The sequence below is a fragment of the Melanostigma gelatinosum genome (genome assembly GCF_949748355.1).
Source record: "Melanostigma gelatinosum genome assembly, chromosome: 19".
Lineage (NCBI taxonomy): Eukaryota > Metazoa > Chordata > Actinopteri > Perciformes > Zoarcidae > Melanostigma > Melanostigma gelatinosum.
Window position 1 is genome coordinate 11,397,077 of NC_136652.1, and position 18,161 is coordinate 11,415,237.

Sequence of the window (18,161 nt, forward strand, 5' to 3'; positions counted from 1 at the left end):
TGACATCACAAAGCTATCTTTTCTCTCTCTCTCAGAAATGTGGAACTTGGAAAGAAAATAATAATCTGGTGGATTTTCTGCAGGGTGAATATTTAGTTGCTAGGCAACAGTTGTTGGCATTCGACAGGAACCCTCGAGTAAAGGGAAGGGTGAAAGAGGAGGGGGGGGGGGTTCGGGGTGCGTTTGGGGGCAAACTGGGAACATGAGTGGATCAAAAATAGGTTGTATGTGACAAATCGTCCCACTTGCAGGACGGACGTTTACCGAACCAATGCCGTCTGAACAGCATGGCCCACTGTTGTTGCAGCCATTTTACAAAGCACTTATTCAAAGATTTTAAACTTTCAAGTCGTCTTTTTTTTTTTTTTTCTCCGATTTCAAAGTGATCTTAAGCTGCCGTGCATGTAACTGTTTTAAATTCTAAAATGTGTATCTTCCCTCTGTGTGCCTTTTGAAAAACAGCTTCCTCACTGGACTCCCCCAGCAGCAGCCGTAGCGGTCCATGTAAACCCTCTCTCACCGCCGTGTTTTTCTTTGTTCTTTCATCTTTGGCCTGTTGTAGCCATTACCCCCCCCCCCCTCTCTCTCTCTCTGTGCCCTCTGGTTACCAGTGAAGAAGTCCATGACATTGATGCGAGATTTTCTTAACACGGTTTCCCATCCCAGCCCATTTTCTCCGTCAGATCGGAAGTTCGGATATTTATAATCTCGGGGCACCAGCTAATGGTGTTTGCAGAGCAAAATCAGTTCAGCGCGTGTTTTTTCGTAATGGCTTTGACTGCGTGGCATTGCCGGCGGGCCCGTCTTGAACGGTGGAAGGATGGCTCTAATTTGGGCTAATGGGTGACTCAGCCGCCATCATCGTGTGTCCCTCAGTCGGCTGCAGATGGCTGGTGAGCCACGAGTGCAGCGGAGCCGGCGTTCTACACACACACACACACACACACACACAAGCGCGAAACAATGCATCAAGTCGGTGACACGTGCAGCCCGACGCTGACATTTGCAGAGAGCCACGTCTAGCGAGGGAGGGGATGAAATGAGACTTCGCTCAGCTATAGGTGCACAAAACGCAGAGGAAGAGGTTAATCAGCGGCCGAGCTAATCTAATCATTTGTCATCAGATTAGATTAAATCGTTGAACCCTCCCTCGGGCAATCATCTGGGGGGGAAGACGGCCGCGGCTGTTTTTTTCGAGGCCCGGAGTATCAAATAGCTGTGAAATGATAATGCATGGTAAGTGACTGCTCTGCTTTTGTTCAAGCTCTGCGTATCGGCACGTGCTCGAAAAAAATTAGAGAAGGCGAGCGAGTCACCGTAGCAACTGGAACGCAAGGTGGGTTTGAACAGGGATGGCGGCCTTGTGTGCTGGATGCTGCGTGTGTGTGTGTGTGTGTGTGTGTGGCTGTAGCTTCTGACTGAGGCCAAGCAGGAGTGCTGCAGTGGCTAGTTTACATTCCATAGAGTCCGCTGAGCTTCACCAACCTTTGCTCTGCTTACACACACACACACACACCCACCCACCCACCCACCCAACACACACACACACACACATTTACATACATACATACATACATACATACATACATACATACACACACACACACACACACACACACACACACACACCCACGTACACACACACACCCACGTACACACACACACGCGCTGATATATTTGCAATTTCACAGAAACATACATATTTACTCGTCCTCGGTGCCTTCACCTGTGCAGCATACCTCCATAAACCCCTCATTATACACCGCCAGGACACAATCATATTCCGTCTCACATCATTCATGTCGGCAGATAACAAACCACCTCATCTGTACCTCCTAACTCCTCCCACCCACCCCCAAGTAACCTTGGCAACGGCGTCATTTTTGCTTCATTGCGGTGGAGGAGGGAGGGAGGGAGAGAAGTTGATGGGAGGTTGCAGCATACGGAGGTCAGTCCCAGGGGAGGGTCCATCCTTTTACGACTGTACAGAGCAGAATAGGCTCCCCCCCCCCCCCCCCCCCCCAGATACCCATTACCAGGGGTCAGAGCTCTGGTCTCGGGGCAGCTCTGAGAAAGCCTCTGTGTGCAACCTGCCAAAGATCAGCTGCGTGACCAGAGTGTATATGTGGGGCGGGCCTGGATTGTGTATCACAAGTGTAGCAGCTCCTGAGAAAACAAGGAGGGCCACAACAGCTGTTCGCAGATTCTGCCTTTTTTCCGCATATTGAACTGAACTGTGCATCTGGTTCGAGGTGAATTAATGGCCCCTGAAGTCAATTTTGGGTTTGTATTTATGTTGGCTGGTGCGATGCAGTAATCAGGTATTCATCCCTGGTATTTATTCCAAACAAAGATTTCAAATGTTGCACATTGATTGTGAAGGACGTCTGACAATGTGTAGTGTATTTAAATAGATTGTTCCTTTTTTATGTCTTTTATTTTGGACGTTTTGTCACTGCAGTCGGTGCATTTCCTGTTGCGCTTTTATTCTGAAGGTATAAAAAGCGGAAGTAAGAGGCCGCTAGGAAGCCGTTAAAAAGCCGTTAAAAAAGTCACTAAAGGGACGGAAAAGGTGATTTAACAAGGAAGATGGATACGGTTTTATTGTTTTAGTACCTGGCCGATATAGGCACAAGTTCTTAAGGTGTGTTCAAGGTGTGTTCAAGGAGTGATTCATTAAAGACGTATGGACCATCAGTTCAAGACTACAGACCATTATTCAGCCGGGATGCTACATTGATTCTGCGATTTTATGCAGTTTTTGTGATTTTGTGATTAAAAAATCTGTGCAGATTCAAAGCTGATAAGTAGTAAAAGTACGTTATTGAACTATGATCATAATATATATATATATATATATATATATATATATATATACATTCTTTGAGGTTGTAGTTGGTCACAATGTATTGTTTGTGTCGACCCAATGGAAAACAAAATAACACCCAACAGCATATTGCAATTCAATACTAAGACGCGTGTTGTATGGAAAAATAATGAAAACATTGACAACATAATGCAATCCAGCAGAGCACCACCACACACTACATAGTTATGTCGACGCCTCTGACACAATGTGAACAAAAAAGGTGTGTTTTAACCTTCCCACAGGTAGAATATGTTGCTGGGCTGTTACATTGGAATTTACACATCTTATGATATTTTGGCCTCCTCCTGTATGGAAGCAGACTTTTATACCACAGCCTGCGCAACATGCTACAGAGATAATTGAGGGTATATTTGTCTCACAAGATTGGATCATCAGCTGGGAGTATAATAGTCCGCTAAATTTGCATGATCAAGTTGGGTAACGCTATTGTCATTTGCTTATAATAGAGCGAGGGACTTTCGTGCGTGAGCAAAGATGAGATAGTGAGCCGACGAAATGAAATATCAACAAAAATGCTGCCAAAAGTACAGCCCACTCCAGTATGGACACACGACGGGAAAATGTGTGAAAAACAACTGTCAAACAAGAGGCGGGCCGGGGACTTAAGAGCATTTTACAAGTCATTAATAAACACATCCCACGCCTCCCTCCGTCCCACATCACTTAAAGTGACGGACTTACGCTGCGTATACTACTCGTGTGTGGGTCCTTTAACGAAAGCAGAATGTTCCTGTGTGTGTGTGTGTGTGTGTGTGTTTGGGGTGATGTATATGTTTGTGAGCATGTGAGCATGTGCGCCTGTGCTTTGATTTGAGCCATGTACGCTTGAGTACGCATGGGCTGTGTGAGCCCTGCAGCCACAGCAACACCCACCCCACCCCACCCCCTGTGTCGCCCCCCGGCTCTAATGGAGCCACTGGAATCAAATCGCATCAAGTGAAACTCATTTCTCCCCCCCTCCCTCTAAGGATTTCCTCCAATGTCCTTGCATGGCACCAACAAAAATATAAGATGACATGAAGGAAGCATGTAAACATCCCAGCTGATCGCACATGAGGACAACACGGGACACATGCATGCACACAATTATCACCGCGTGAAGATAATTCAAAGCGGTGGCATGTGACAAGGCGTGCACATACTGCTCCTTCCTCGCTGCCCCTGTAGTCTCACAATGCCCAGTTAAAAGGACCTGTAGTCCGGCGGATACATCCTTTTTTTTTTTCTTCTTCTTGTCCAGGAGACAGCATATAATGAGACAGCCCCATTATGGGTCCAGCAGGAGCCTGTGTGCCTCTGTGCTGCTGCTGCCGCCGCTACCACAGTTACTCGTGCGGTCGTTCTCTTTGTTAGTTAAGGGGAAGAGCAGCCGCAGACGTCCCTCGCTCTCAGCTTGTTAGCCAGCAGTAATGACTAGGCTGTGGGGAGACCGGGCTCCCAGCGCCTTTGCTGGCCCTCAGCTCAGCGACAGGAAGGGGGAACAGAAGTAGACGCCACAGAGGACACGCTGGGAGGGACTGATCCGACAGACCCGAGACCAAACCTGACCATTACCGACTCGCACACGGGATCCAGCTAACACCCTCGCCCGTCCACACACCTGACATTGGCTCAATGCTCGGCCGAGCAGCGCTGGGATCAATGCGTACTTTGTACAAAATGTGCCTCGTAGGTTCTCCAGGATCATGTATACAACAGGGATGTGATTAGAATGTCTCAGCCAAGCCGCTGTTTGAATTGGAGACGTTTGTAACGGGCATAGTCTTCGCTGAGGATCTTCCAACACAATCAAATGAGACTCGCTCACGACACCAAATGGAAAAAAAATGAATCCCGCCTGTGGTGTTTTAGTACATAAAAGAAATTTGCGATTGCATTTCACGGTCGAGTTGTTTCTACGGTCTTGTGTTGAGTATTTTCCAGATGGTCTATGTTTATCTCTGATTAGCGATCTACAGACACACTCATATCCTGCGTGTCGTGACGGAGAGGTATTATAATGGCCGTTTATTGTGTTTACTTTGCACCTGAGCAGATCAATAATTGAGTGGGAGACACACGAGCTCATCTGCATTACAAGGCACTATAGCAGCAATAACATGGCCTGTTTGTCACCATGCCCGCTCAATGGACACCGGGAAAAAGCAATGGGAATAACTCTTTTTCTACGTCGTGCGGTCATAAATGTGCGCATACGGACGTTATATGGACAGTAATGTACATTTGAATGCACTCCGAGGGCCCATAAACAATGATCGGTAGGAGGGGAAGGAAACCCGGAGACTCTAATGCCGTTGACTGCGGTTTTGCCTGCCAGCGTTTTGGTTTGCAGGGTTTCAGATGAAACCGTCGATGTTGCCCGAGGGCTGGGTCAGCAGTAGAGTAAGCATTGCTTTGCTCGGGAAGTACTTGTGAACGAGCAGTTTATTTCAAATGTAATGTATCGGACCCATCAGCCACCCGGACTGTTGACTTGCGCAGGCCGATCTGGCGCTGTGGATTCACTCGAATGGAACCAAGCTGGGCTGACTGCAGTGCCGAAACACAATAGGCGGTGCATTATTGATTACGTTTGTGATCTAACCTTGGTGCTCAGCACTACCTCCCTCCTCCCCCTTCCCTCTACCCATGCATCATTTTTGCGGTGAAAATTCAGATTTTTTTTCTTCTCTCACCACTAAATGGAAATTGTGTGAACTGCAAAGAGATTTCCAATAACTCTGGATTAGGCTTTTCAAGTTCAGCTCCCCTCTGTTTACCGAGTGCCGGATTCTAGCTGTGGGCCTGTCAAAAGGTCAGCATGGCAGACTGAGAGAAAAATGGAGAAAAAGTCTGTACAAGAGCGAAGAAAGATGGCCCTGTTTTCAAGAGATGCCATCAATCAGGGGGAATGTCCTTCATTTTGGCAAGCGTCAGTCCTGGAGGGAGAAATGCATGTTCAATCTCCAACAATGAATGGCAGTCACACCGCTTTCACCGGACGCATGACAGCTGTGGTTACACGCTCTGAGAATAGGACCTGCAAGTGAGGGGGTGAAAGCCCAACAAGGGAACTGAATCGGCAACAAACTGGTACCCTGCCCAGAGGAGGATTGATGGACTTCCCCTGCGCTGTGTGGACCGATGTTTATAATAACTAACGCACATGTAGCATTACATATGTGCAACGATGAATTCATGTCTGATGAGAGCACGGTGAGGGAGCCGACAAGAGCCGTCTCTCGATGGATCCTCCTTTTCCGGAAAGGGGGGGGGGGACAGTTTGTTGGTGGGTGTTTTATTGAAACAAGGCTGCAGCTGCTCCCAGTCGTATCGAAATGTTCCGCCAGCAGCTGAAGTGCTTAGTCTCGCTCCCTTCACTCCCAGCCTTTACAAAGTTGTGTTGTGTAAACTCCTGCTCTGGCTTTACTCGGCATTAATAAGGCCTCAGCGGTGCCGGCACCGGATAGAAGGAAGGAAAAGGGAGCGAGTGATTTCATTTCTCTGAGAGAGACTGAGCGGTAAAAGGAGGGGTGGTGTTTTGCGGGTGTGATTGCAGCGGGTCAGCGTTGGGACGACCCGGCACGCTGTGTATTGAGTTTTCTTTTTTCATCTGCGGGTAGTTAATGTGATTTGAGCAACAGGTCCTGCTTAGTGGCGGGGTCCGTGGAGAGCAGCGCTGTGGGGGCTGTTTTCTCCGGCTCCGTTAATAGGGGTCAATGAAGACGGGTTGCCAGTATTTTTCTTCAATCGCATTTAGGAGACTGCATCCCCCTAGAGGTGAGGCAGGTTTGTTTTTATTTTTATTTTTTTTCCAATGAGTCTTGCGTCGTCTTTTTTTGATTGTCCTCTGGAGGAACGCAGAGTTAAATCCATTCAGGACCAAGCCCCAATGACTTCACTAAAAAAGCCTCGGAGGGAATGTTTGCACTGTAGCCTGTAAAACAACCGATGGTATGTCCGAGCCGGGCAAGTCGAGGCTGGATGTAGCGAAACCCTTCAAGCTGACGACGGGATTGTTTTTCCAGAAGACACTATTTCTGTGCCGGTCAAATGAAATCATGCCAAAACTCCTTCCACATGAGAGTTTAACACGGAACTGTTCCACAGTCTGTACATTAACTACAAAAGACTTGCAAAATAGGTCACATCGAGTGGAAGGGGGCATCCGAGCAGAAGTTGATTGGCTGAGCAAACACACACACACAGCGGCAGACGTCGAGCCGGAGTGGAAGAGACAGAGGAGAACGGATGAGCACGGACCCCAAGCAGAAACCACAAGCTGATGGGGACGAGGAGTTCTGGCAATATGGGTTGTGTTGTGACGCATGCAGGCTGCTGCTGTGGTGGTGGGGCGGGGGAAGGAGGCGAGGCCCTTTCAAGAAAGATGGACGACGGGTGGTGAGCGTTTGTTCGGAGGTGCAAAAATTGGATCCGTGCCTAAGCGTTCCCAAACCCTTGTAATGTCTTTCTAATCTACAGCCAAACTCTGCTGTATCCCGGCACACCGAATTCCAACGTCGTTAAGTACTTTCTCATCGTTAAGTAAGGACAAGAGTATTTCCCCTTTTTTTCATTTTGTTTTTTCAACAATCGTGACCCAAAGCAAAGCAATTAAATAGAAGATTCAGAGCTTAAATTTACTTGAGTCTGTTCTGGGCAGATCCCAGTGCGGTTGGGTTTTAATGTAAAGCTCTAACAAAAACATCTGCAAAGATGAGGACGAGGAAATAGAATGACGAGATGGCCGGCGACCAGGAGAAAAAAAAGCAATAGTGAGTGTGGAGCAGAGAGTTGAGAGGACAAAACGCCCCATCTCATCTGATCAATTATTCATTTTGTAGTCCGCTTCAACATTTATTCATGCCAGTCGACAGTCCATCGCAGGGGCCAATGCAGACAGGCCAATGCAGCACAGCATGCAGCTGTGGGCAATTTTTGACTTTTTCCATTTCATCTCGCGTGCACATCTTTTGGAGTGTGGGAGGAAGCTGGAGCACCTGGAGTTGGGAAGTCGAAGGGGAAGAGCAAACATGGAGGCGGACGTCGATGCATAAAAGACCAGCGCTGAGAGTCAGGGACTTCTTATCTTGGGAGGTCAATTTCAATATCTGCATAGATGTCTTCAGACGCTTTAATTCAAGGAAAGAGTCATTTCATGTGCCGTGTGCGAGTAGAATTAATTCAAATCGGTGACATTTCAAAAATACATGGAATGGTGGGTTATTTCAAGAGGAAGGCGTTTTGATTTGAACAAATGTTTAATCTCGTAAGCAACGGCCGCCTGCAGTTTCCACATATTTGTCTCTTTCTTCTCAGCTTTGAAGGCGGAACAGAGGGAACCATAGAGGTCACTTTGTCGCTGCTGACGTGTTCTTTTTTTTTTTTGCAGTGCGGGGATTTAAGGAGCTACGGGTTGACGACAGGAGAATGAAAGTAAAGTAGCAGAGAGCGATGAATCTTCGGCAGCTGTGTGTTACTGCTGTTTATAGTACTCCTTTTGTGTATTAGTCAGGACTCTCAACCCTCGGGGGACACTCCCTCTGTCTCTGAGTCTACAGCCGCCATCTTTCTTCTGATTACCGCCTCCCTGGCTCCCACTTTCACAACCACACTTTTGGTGTTCTTGCCGTCTGGGCATTCTTGTGCCGTTTACTTTTTGCTCTTGCTTGTTCTTAGTCTTCCTCCTCTACTCTGCCGCTGTCTGGGTCTCCTCAGTCTTCGCTTTATCATTCCAGCCTCGAGCCTCTTAAAGAGGGCACTGACTCGCAGGCGGGGGGGTGGGGGCCTTTTTCCCTGATCCAGGGTGTAATAGGAGTTAACCGCCGACCGTAAATTGTGGTGCAGAAGAAGAGTGAGGTGGGGAGTGTTCCGGGGGTGTGGCGCACTGCTTATTGTGTGGAGACGTAACTTATGGCACACGAGACCGCCGAGTCCCCTGCTCGAGTCAATCTTAGCTTTTATTGGGAGATTGCGACTGGAGAGCAGGACAATCTTCCGGGCCAGCCCCATCAGTGGGACTGATCGCAAAGAGTGTTACATTTCGTCCGACAGCTGCTATGCTGCTATGTTTAGTACACGTTTAATTCCATCTTTCTTTGTGGATTGCAGCCAAGTTACATAGAATTGTAATCACAATGTGAGTCTGACCACATCCCAAGTCTTGTTTCAAAGGTCTGATTGTCATCTCAGCAAAAATCCATATTCAGTGGATCCAGGCGTATCGCATTATGCGTCAACCGCATATTCAGATGATAAAATCACACAATTTAGCACCGTGTCTCTGTAGCTGTTCTCTCTGCCTCTCCTCCTCCCTCTCTCTCTGGCCACAAATGTATTCCTCTATTATCTCTTCATTTTGCTCTGCCTGTTCTCTGGTGCATTTAGTCACTCATTAGGCCACTTTAAAGTAAGTGAGTGAAGGTTGGCACTCTCTGTATGGGGTCATCGCAGGCCCCCCCCCCCCCCCACCTCTCTAGCTCGTCCCTGGCACCACGGGCCGTGAAAGGTCAGCCGTCATCGGGACTCATTACGAGGAACTGAAAGTGTGTGTGTGTGTGTGTGCCAATGTATCAGGCGGACCCTAATAAAGTCACTGTATAATTTGGACAGGGTTAACGGACCGTGCTAGAATGGGATACTTTTCTAAGAGGGTTGGTGTATTCACTAAGCGGCACTTCCTTGAGCCTGGACCGTCTGAGCAGGGCCTCCACTTGAAGGCACTGAAAGCAGCACCACCTCACCGCAACTTTTGAGATTAAGTCTCGCAGAAGTGGCTAAAGGTCTCAGAGAAGTTGCGGCCGCTGAGCCGGCTGCAGCTCGGCATTCAGTATCAGAGCTAAGCACACAGCCTCTCCTTCAAGGTTATCTCTGTGGGGAATTCGCTGACAGCAGGGTACGTGCGCGCACGCGGTGACACAAAGATAGGTTCCCATGACTACAAACACAGTGGCTCACGTACACACACACACACACACACACACACACACACCCACCTATTGGCCCGGTGGGGGATGGTTCGGCATGTTTGTGCTGGCGGTTTATGAAAACAAGTATTTAATTGGGGTGGAGGGACATATGATTAACAGTTAAAAAAAAAAAAAAAAAAGCATCAATCATTCCGCAGTTCTATTACTTTTTGTGTCCAAATAAAAACGGACCTTGGTGGGGGGGCCCCGCCTGCCAACCCAATCCGTCTCCTGACGAGCAGAGGTGGATCTCCGGGCTCAGACGTGGTCAAGGACAGCATTGTAAATTCACCGTGTCGGTGAGGGTGATGAACTGGCTCTGCAACGTGTGTGTGTGTGTGCGTGCGTGCGCGCGTGCGTGTGTGAGAGAGAGGTTGAGAGGGAAGGGAAAATAAAAAAAGTCACTTCCACTCAAGCAGCTGCATTTATCATGCCTGGAGAAGAGAGGACATTAAAAAGTCCACGTGTGGGTATTACCTTGGGAGGGTTGCAGAGACATTGTGGAACCAAGCATCATTACATATTACATCATTACATATTGATCATTTCCTTTAAGCACAGCAGTGTTGAGGAACACAATCCTGTGTGAGAAGCCAGAGAGCGCGCTGCAAGGAACCTTGACCGTCATTAATTATGATAAACCGAAAGCAGGAAGCTCAAGGTCTGCGTTATCCAACTACCTTGAGCTATATTGTGCACGCACGCACGCACGTAGGCCTGATACATTGGCAGGCCTACGTTCATTTTCACTTTTTGATTTATCTATATTAGGAAATTAGGAGTTTATGATAAAAAAAATACTTACGTTCTTTTCTGACTTTATATTATATAATATATATTATTGTTTTTTGTAAAGATTATCTTTTCCATGATGGTCTAAATGTTTTTTTGAATAATTCTTCACTCTGTCAGGTGTATAATACTGGTGAAGAAACTAAATCCATCCATTTATTTTCAATTAAACTTAATTGTTTTGCATTAAAAACAGTCACATTTGAATATATTGACTCCTAAAAAATTATCGCCATCTATCTGTGTTCCTCTCTTTCCCCGCGCCAGGCGCTCTCTCTGCCATATGCTCTAAGTTAATGGACTCCTCCACATTAAGCTTCGAAATGTTGTGAAGTAAACAGCCGCTCGTGAAATATTCACCACTCTCCGAGAGAGAGAGAGAGAGAGACGACCGAGCCCGGTGACTCCCGCACAACCACTCACGGACACACACACATGCATACAAAACGTGGGGCGCCCCGAAAAGCTAAAGGTGTCTCTGCATCTCGTCTCTGAGCCAACTGAGGAGATTACACTCAAAGTGTAATTGGAATAGTTTTGTTGCAAATGGCAGGAAACAAGGGAGCAAACATTTCAGGTTACAACCCTCGCTGAAACATTTCAGTTGATTTGTTCACGTTGCAGCAGCTTTTTGGAGTGAATACATTTGGATTTGTTTAGAAGTGCCATCCCGTGGTTCAGGGCTTTCCATCTTTGTTGGATCCACTGCTCTGTGGTGACTATGGTTCTGGCACACTTGAGTGTAGCTTTATGGCTATCAAGACGGCTCTTTCTCGAGAACAGCTTGCTCAGCGGACCAACCCCGGATAAATAATGGTTAAAAATTGCTGCCAGAGTCTGAGTTGATGTTTCTCTCGCTCCCCCCCCGCCCCCCCCCCTTGTTGCTGGTACAAAGAATCGGACGTCTCCAATCAAACTGGTCCAATGCCAGAATACAACGTTTATTTCGAACACTCTTGACAGTATCAGCACAACAAATACAGCAGCTGTCCAATCGTCCAGATATAGAAACCTTTTTTTCTATTTCCATTTATTCCCGCTGGCATCCTTCCAATGCTACTCTGCATTTACTCCTGATCTTCCGATAACTCTCGTGTTTTTCCACCACACTACATGTCTTAACACGCAATGCATCTTGCTGCATATCCCACTAAATACGCTCTCCTGCACCATCGTGGATCAGGGGCGACATATAGGTTATGTAAATATATATCGCAGCTGTCCCCGAGGTGCGGTGGTTGATGTTGGTGAAGTAGAATCCGTCCTCAGCCGAGAGCCCCATGCATAATTCAACGGTGGACCTCGTCGCTCGGTGCTTATTGCCCCGGAGACTGGAACGCGCTGATGGATGACCTCCGCTGTGGCCCGAGTCACGTTGAAGATTAACCAGCCGGACTCAAAACGGGTCACCCGCCACTGACCCCCTCAGGCTCCCCCCGCATGTTGCTGCAGCACAAGGGCGTTTCGGTGACAGTCCGCCCCGCAGTGCCACATGTACCACGCCAGCCTTTACTGGCCGAGCAGGCCCCCCCCCCCCCCCCCCCCCTCGGTTTGCCGTGACATCAAAGTGAAGGGCATTGTGGGAGAGAGACGGTGTTTTGAAATCCGAGTGTAGGTGACGCAGCATATAGGCCCTCTTCTTCCTGTTTAATGTCTCAAGTAGGAGAAGCTGCTTATTCAAAAGGATTCAGTGACATATTTTGTTTTTGTCCAGAGTAGCTGGGACCTCCCAATCATCTTTCCATTTTACTTGGAAGCTGAGGGAGGAGGGGCTTGGTGGAAGAAAGAGGCAGAATGTGACCACTTTCTCTAAAATCCCACTGTCAGCATATCTGTCACACAGTCCAATTTAGAAATGATTGCGCCACTCTCGGCTTTTTTATTATTAAACTGGCATTATTATAATTACCATTATTGATGCCCACTGTTCATGGCGACTCAAGGGCAAATGTGAGAAGTTTAAGAAAATGCAAAAAATCGTTAGCGCTCCTCTCGCACTCCGGTATCTCTGGTGGAATATTACACAGACAGATCTTCATCGGGGGGGGGGGGGGAAGGTGAAATAAACGCCACATTCTGCTGGCACGGGACTCAATAGATATCTCCTCATTCTTTCAGTTATCAAACACAGCGATCTATCAAAGAGGGGCCGTGGATGTGTGTCTCCTCTCCTGTGCCACTACATCACAGCCAAGGCTGAGCTGAAAGACGTGTGAAAAGGAAACCGTAAAAACCTTCTTCACCCATTTCCCAAAGCCATTTACTGGATTTGATAATTGCCGTAATGTGCATATCGTAAAGATGCCTTAAATCTTAAAACCTAATTTGCCAATAATCCTGCCAGTGTTTTTTACCCTCTGAAGTAGAGTACATCTCCTAAGTAATGATTATTGGGTGCTTCCAGTATTTAATTACAAGCAGTTGATCTCGGGGTCTGTAAGCTCACACTGCTCAGAGCACACACACACACACTTCTGAGACCTATACTCAAACATGAAGGGGAATTGGCTTTGGCTATTAATGTATGTTTTCTTTGTGTTTGAAGGCAATTAAAGGGGCTCTCAAGCTATTTAGTGATGCGCTTCCATAAAGTTGGGGAAGTTGAAAGACAACAAAAAAGAACAGTCAACGTCAAAGCCACAGAGGGTGAGATATCCTGACTGTTAGTCCTCCGTATGAGTGAAGCTTCTGAAAAGCAACGACCTACGATTCCCATAATGCAACTCGAAAGAAGCTTATTTTTTATGAGATCACCCCTGCCTGCTAAAAGCCCTCTTCCATGCCTCCAATTGTAACACAGATTTTCTGTCAAATATTTGAAGTCACAAGCTTAATTGGGGACGACACACATCTGCGCCCTGATAACATCATCAGGGTCCTGATGACATCACCAGCACCTGTAAATAACTGACTAGTTTTACTGCTTTTGTTATAGTCAGGTGTGTATAGCATATCTGTTATCTGATTTGATATCATGTACAACCATTGCACCAGAGAGGCCATTCATTAATACATGACATTTCCCCAAAGTCCTGTTAATATGCCAGAAATATATTATCAGCTTGACTTTCAAGTAAAAGCCAAACTACTAGCTAGAAGTGTTATCTAACAAAAACTTGCCATATCCTATTTGGCAGCAGTTGCCTGCCTCTTCCAACAGTTTCATGTTTATCAGTTTTAGTCTACTGAGCACAAACCTCATTATGGCTCCTCAAACACAGTGACGAGGGTTTTTGCAGCCTGCCTTTTAGTAAAGTCCCAGTCGTGCATTAGCTGGTGGAGTGCTACCCACTCACGGCTCGTATTTTCCATAATAAAACACAGCTCAGCACATCTTTGTTCCGCATGCATAAAGAGAAGCCCCCCCTTGTGTCAGCCTGGGTTAGTCGCAACAGGAGCACCGGCAAGGAAGGGACCGTCTGCACAGATTCCACTAATCCCGCATCATTCAATAAGAAATGAAGGAGAATTGTTTGCTACTCATTGTTTCAGGGATCTCAGCTGCTGCATCCTGGCCAGTTTGCATCAGTGAGGCATGAACAGTCTCTCTGGTATATTACAGCGTGGCACCATTTACGTCCTACGTATCAGCGATGCTGCCACGGTAAACGGGTTGAGCGACCGCTAACCTACTTCTGTGCTGCAAGACGAACCCCCCCCCCCCCCCAGCAGGAACACTCTCCCCTGTCTCGAACGCTCAGAGAACGCACCACAGATATTGCGACATGTCAATCAAGCGCACCCCACCACCACCCCCACCAATCACATAAAGTCGAAGATGCTTGGCATTATTCCAGCACGCTGTGGTACACACTGATGATAGCACACATACACTCACACACACACACACACACACACACACCTGCCAGTCTTCATAACTAATCCCAGTTGCGTGACAGGGCTTTGTTGGGTAGTTGACAGCGAAGGTTGCTTCATAAACCCGGCACGCGTCCGTCTCGTCTCCCCCCGCTGCTTCGGGATGAAGGGAAGTGATGATCTAGGGATTTTTTTTTTGTTCCCTCTGCTCCATTGAGCTAGCCACATCACCTTGACAATGTTGCGTTCCGTCACGGAGGCCACGGGGATGGCAGCGGCCATTTGGCGAAGGAGTATAATGCTCGGGAAGAACTTTGTGGGGTTTAGCAGTCTCCAAACAAACCCATTAACTTCAGCACTTAGCAGTGCTGAAGGAGGAAGTGGGGTGTGTCCTTGGTTGTGTCATGGCTTACATATGTGTGTGCAAGTGAGACTGTAAAAGTGAGACTTTTTAGGGACTGCGTGTGTGTGCAGGACGTAGAACGTGAACATTCTTGTCCTGCCTCGGCAGCAATGCAGCATACTGTGGCTCAGGGATTGCACATCACTATGTAAATTGCTGTGTCATGCCGATCAATCCTGTAGGCTGCTGAGACGGGGTTGTGTCTGGTCCAGTCTGCTGCATCTCTGTTTTATCCGTCGGTCTGTCTGCCCGCCCTGTTCTGTGCACTCTGTTTCTGTATGGCACCGTACGAGGCGTGTCTCATGCTCTGTGCTCTTATTTCATGCCGGCTTGCTGACCGAGCTCTCCTATGATTTTTAGTTTGCGTCTGATCGGCACACACGCACAAAAACATTGTGCAATCAGCTCAACTAACTCCCATTTGTTTTCTTCTTTTCTACAGGACACACCTCCAGTAAAATAATTCTGTGGGACTGGAAGGAAACGTCAGGACGGTGTGGGAGGACCTGGTCGACACGGAGCTGGGTGGAGGGGAGGAGACGCCATCAAAACACAGACATCTGAGCATGCTAGCCATGCTTTAGCACACGCAGGAAAGGCTGGTTGATCGCTGGAGACACACCTGCCGCCTTTTTCTCACACACTCCTGTGCCACAAAAAGAAAAGAAAAAAACCCACATCTCTCCCCCATCTGTCATTTTACTGCACAGCATCCCTGTAAAGATGCCAAAGCCAAGGTTGGCGCTGTGGCACTTGTGGTGACGGGGCACAGAGTGTGTGTGCGCACATCCGGCAGGCAGGCCGTCGGGTCGGTGGGTGTACAGGCACTCCGAGAGGCATCTTTGGGGTGGGCGAGGTTGCACCATGCGGCCCTGGGCGGGGTCATGGCGATGGATTACCCTGGTGCTGTTGGCCTGGGGCACGCTCCTCTTCTACATCGGCGGTCACTTGGTGAGGGACAGCGAGCACCCTGAGCGGTCCAGTCGGGAGCTCTCCAAGATCCTGGCCAAGCTGGAGCGGCTCAAGCAGCAGAATGAAGACCTGCGGCGCATGGCCGAATCGCTCAGGTAACAGCAAGCTCCGGCAAACCTTTTTTTCTCTGCTGTGTGTTTAGCTGTTAGCACACAGACGGACAGAGAGATGCACACATGGATGCACATGCTTACACCACCGACTACTTAATTTTCTGGTGGTTATTATAATAATAATAATAATAATAATAACAACAATGCCCAGGCAGCTTGAAACCAAAGTGGGTTGGTCAGCAACTATTGACTCGGTTGGTACAGATACGTGTGTGTGATGTGTGTGTTAAAAAATACAACATATAGTACCTGCATGCTGATGGAGTTCAGAAACCCGGATACTGTTCAAATCCTGAATACAAGGATATGAATAAGCAGGTTTATCCTTCCAGTGTAAACATCAGATCTCAACGATGATCCATTCAAAGTTGACACAAAATTCGGGACATTAATGTTCACGTAAGCCAGTCAATGTTACATCACATTTTGAGTGCTTTGGTAAAATGCACATCAGTTCCCAGGATTTTGTCATCACTAGATCTGTGGATCTTTTGTGTAAATTTAAAGCACAGTGCATGTAACTCATTCTTTTTGCGTCCCTGATCAGCACACTTTTATTTTTTCAATTAAAATAAAAATAAAAAATGGTGCATTGCATCATCCCCTTATGTTTTTTTTTGCAAAGTCCAACTATTAAGTCCAGCCTCTAGGTCCGTGGTAGTCCAATCAGACCGACATGACAAATCCCAGAATGAGGCATTCTGATGATTGTTTCTGGAGTTTTTGTGAAAATCTCATCAGCATATGATTAAATCAGCATCTTGTGCTGCATTCAGTTGAACAAACATTGCTCCAAATTTTCATCAAAAGCTGATCAGTTGTGCCGGAGATGCAGAGTGCGGCAGACAGCAGATGGATAGACTGTCACACACCTCACCAGAGCTCATTGAGTTATTTTGGCAGACAATACATTAACCACACAGCATCGTTCACACATTCGCGCGACGCGTAATAGAGAGACAGATGGTTCTGCTCTTATCTCCGCATGCTGACAGTGTTTCTGTTTTACACACAAACACCGGGTCTCTACATGGGTGTCTACCACTGAGTGTGCACGCACGTGCGAGGGAACGCGCCGTCCAGTCCCCGGGTATTTGCCATGTTAACGGGGAACTCGAGCTTCAGATGTTGCCATTGCTGCTCTTCTGTGATATTCCGATTCACTTTGATGCAGGGCCCTCATCGGCCCAGACGCAAACACAAAAACACACACACACACACACACACGCTGCTTTCAGACAGCTGGTCCCTGATTAAATCCCTTGCTTTTGTAATTATTTAATATTGGCTCACAAACAAAGGTGGAATTCATGGCATAACAAAAACAAGTGCAGTTTTCAGTCGACCAGTGTCCAGATGGGTTCCCCTGCGCACTGCACGCTTGTTGTTAAGTCCGGTAGTTGATCTTGGGCTGAGGCCTCCACAGTTGTTTACTGGGGCAGCGCTACAGTGCCTTCTCAAGTCCCTCTAAGCTCCGGCTCCAGCTAAGTATCTGCCACAGCAAGCCAAAAGAAGGCTACTGGCTTGCTGAGGTTAAACTTCATGAGCTATCGGCAGAGACAGCTTGGTTTGTCCTCTGTTCAATTGTGTGTCTTTCTGCACACGTGTGTGCGTGCGTGCGTGCGTGCCCAGGAGAGTACTGCACCACCCTGTACTGTCTCGTATCCTTATATTAGAGCCCTAATAGACACAAAGAGGCTGTTAGTGAGCTGCCCATCATTGCTGCCACAGCCACTCCCTTCCTCAGTTCATTGCCTCCTCCTCCTCCTCCTCCCACTACCAAACTGCTGACAGTGGCATGGCACCGAGCCAGACTCCAGCCTGCAGGTTGTCGCAGACTGACTGACCACGTAACAGCTCGCTGATCGACTAGCTTCCACGCATGCCGAACCCCGACTCCCTGACTTGCAGATTTTGGGCCGGGAACAAGAATCTCTGAAGGTTTGCACAAGAGGCAGAAAGCAGTTATTTGTAAGCATCCCGCTGGCATTAGACAGTAAAAGGTTTCATCCAAAGCACGTCACCTTCACATTACTGCATTCATTTTTTTTTTACGAGTTGCCTCCGAGAGATTCCATCCCATAAAACTGACGTTATTACACCTTTTGTGTTGAGTTGTTGTGCAGCAGAAACCCACTGCATTGAGGATGATTTATAGTTCAGTGTGGGATTTAACTTGGTTAGCGTCATCACACCACGGCAGCACTAGATGGATGCCGAATGCATTA

General features: G+C 47.6%; 1 protein-coding gene across 2 annotated transcripts in view; it reads left to right on the forward strand.

The window, feature by feature from the left end:
* The window catches only part of fut8b (fucosyltransferase 8b (alpha (1,6) fucosyltransferase)), a 72,007-nt gene that overhangs the window by 26,129 nt on the left and 27,717 nt on the right, over positions 1-18,161 (forward strand). For both annotated transcript variants that reach the window (XM_079290310.1, XM_079290311.1), the window contains exon 2: positions 15,291-15,915. In XM_079290310.1, coding sequence (XP_079146436.1) covers positions 15,713-15,915 — 203 coding nt within the window. In that variant the 5' untranslated portion in view covers positions 15,291-15,712. The remainder of the gene's footprint in view (positions 1-15,290; positions 15,916-18,161) is intronic.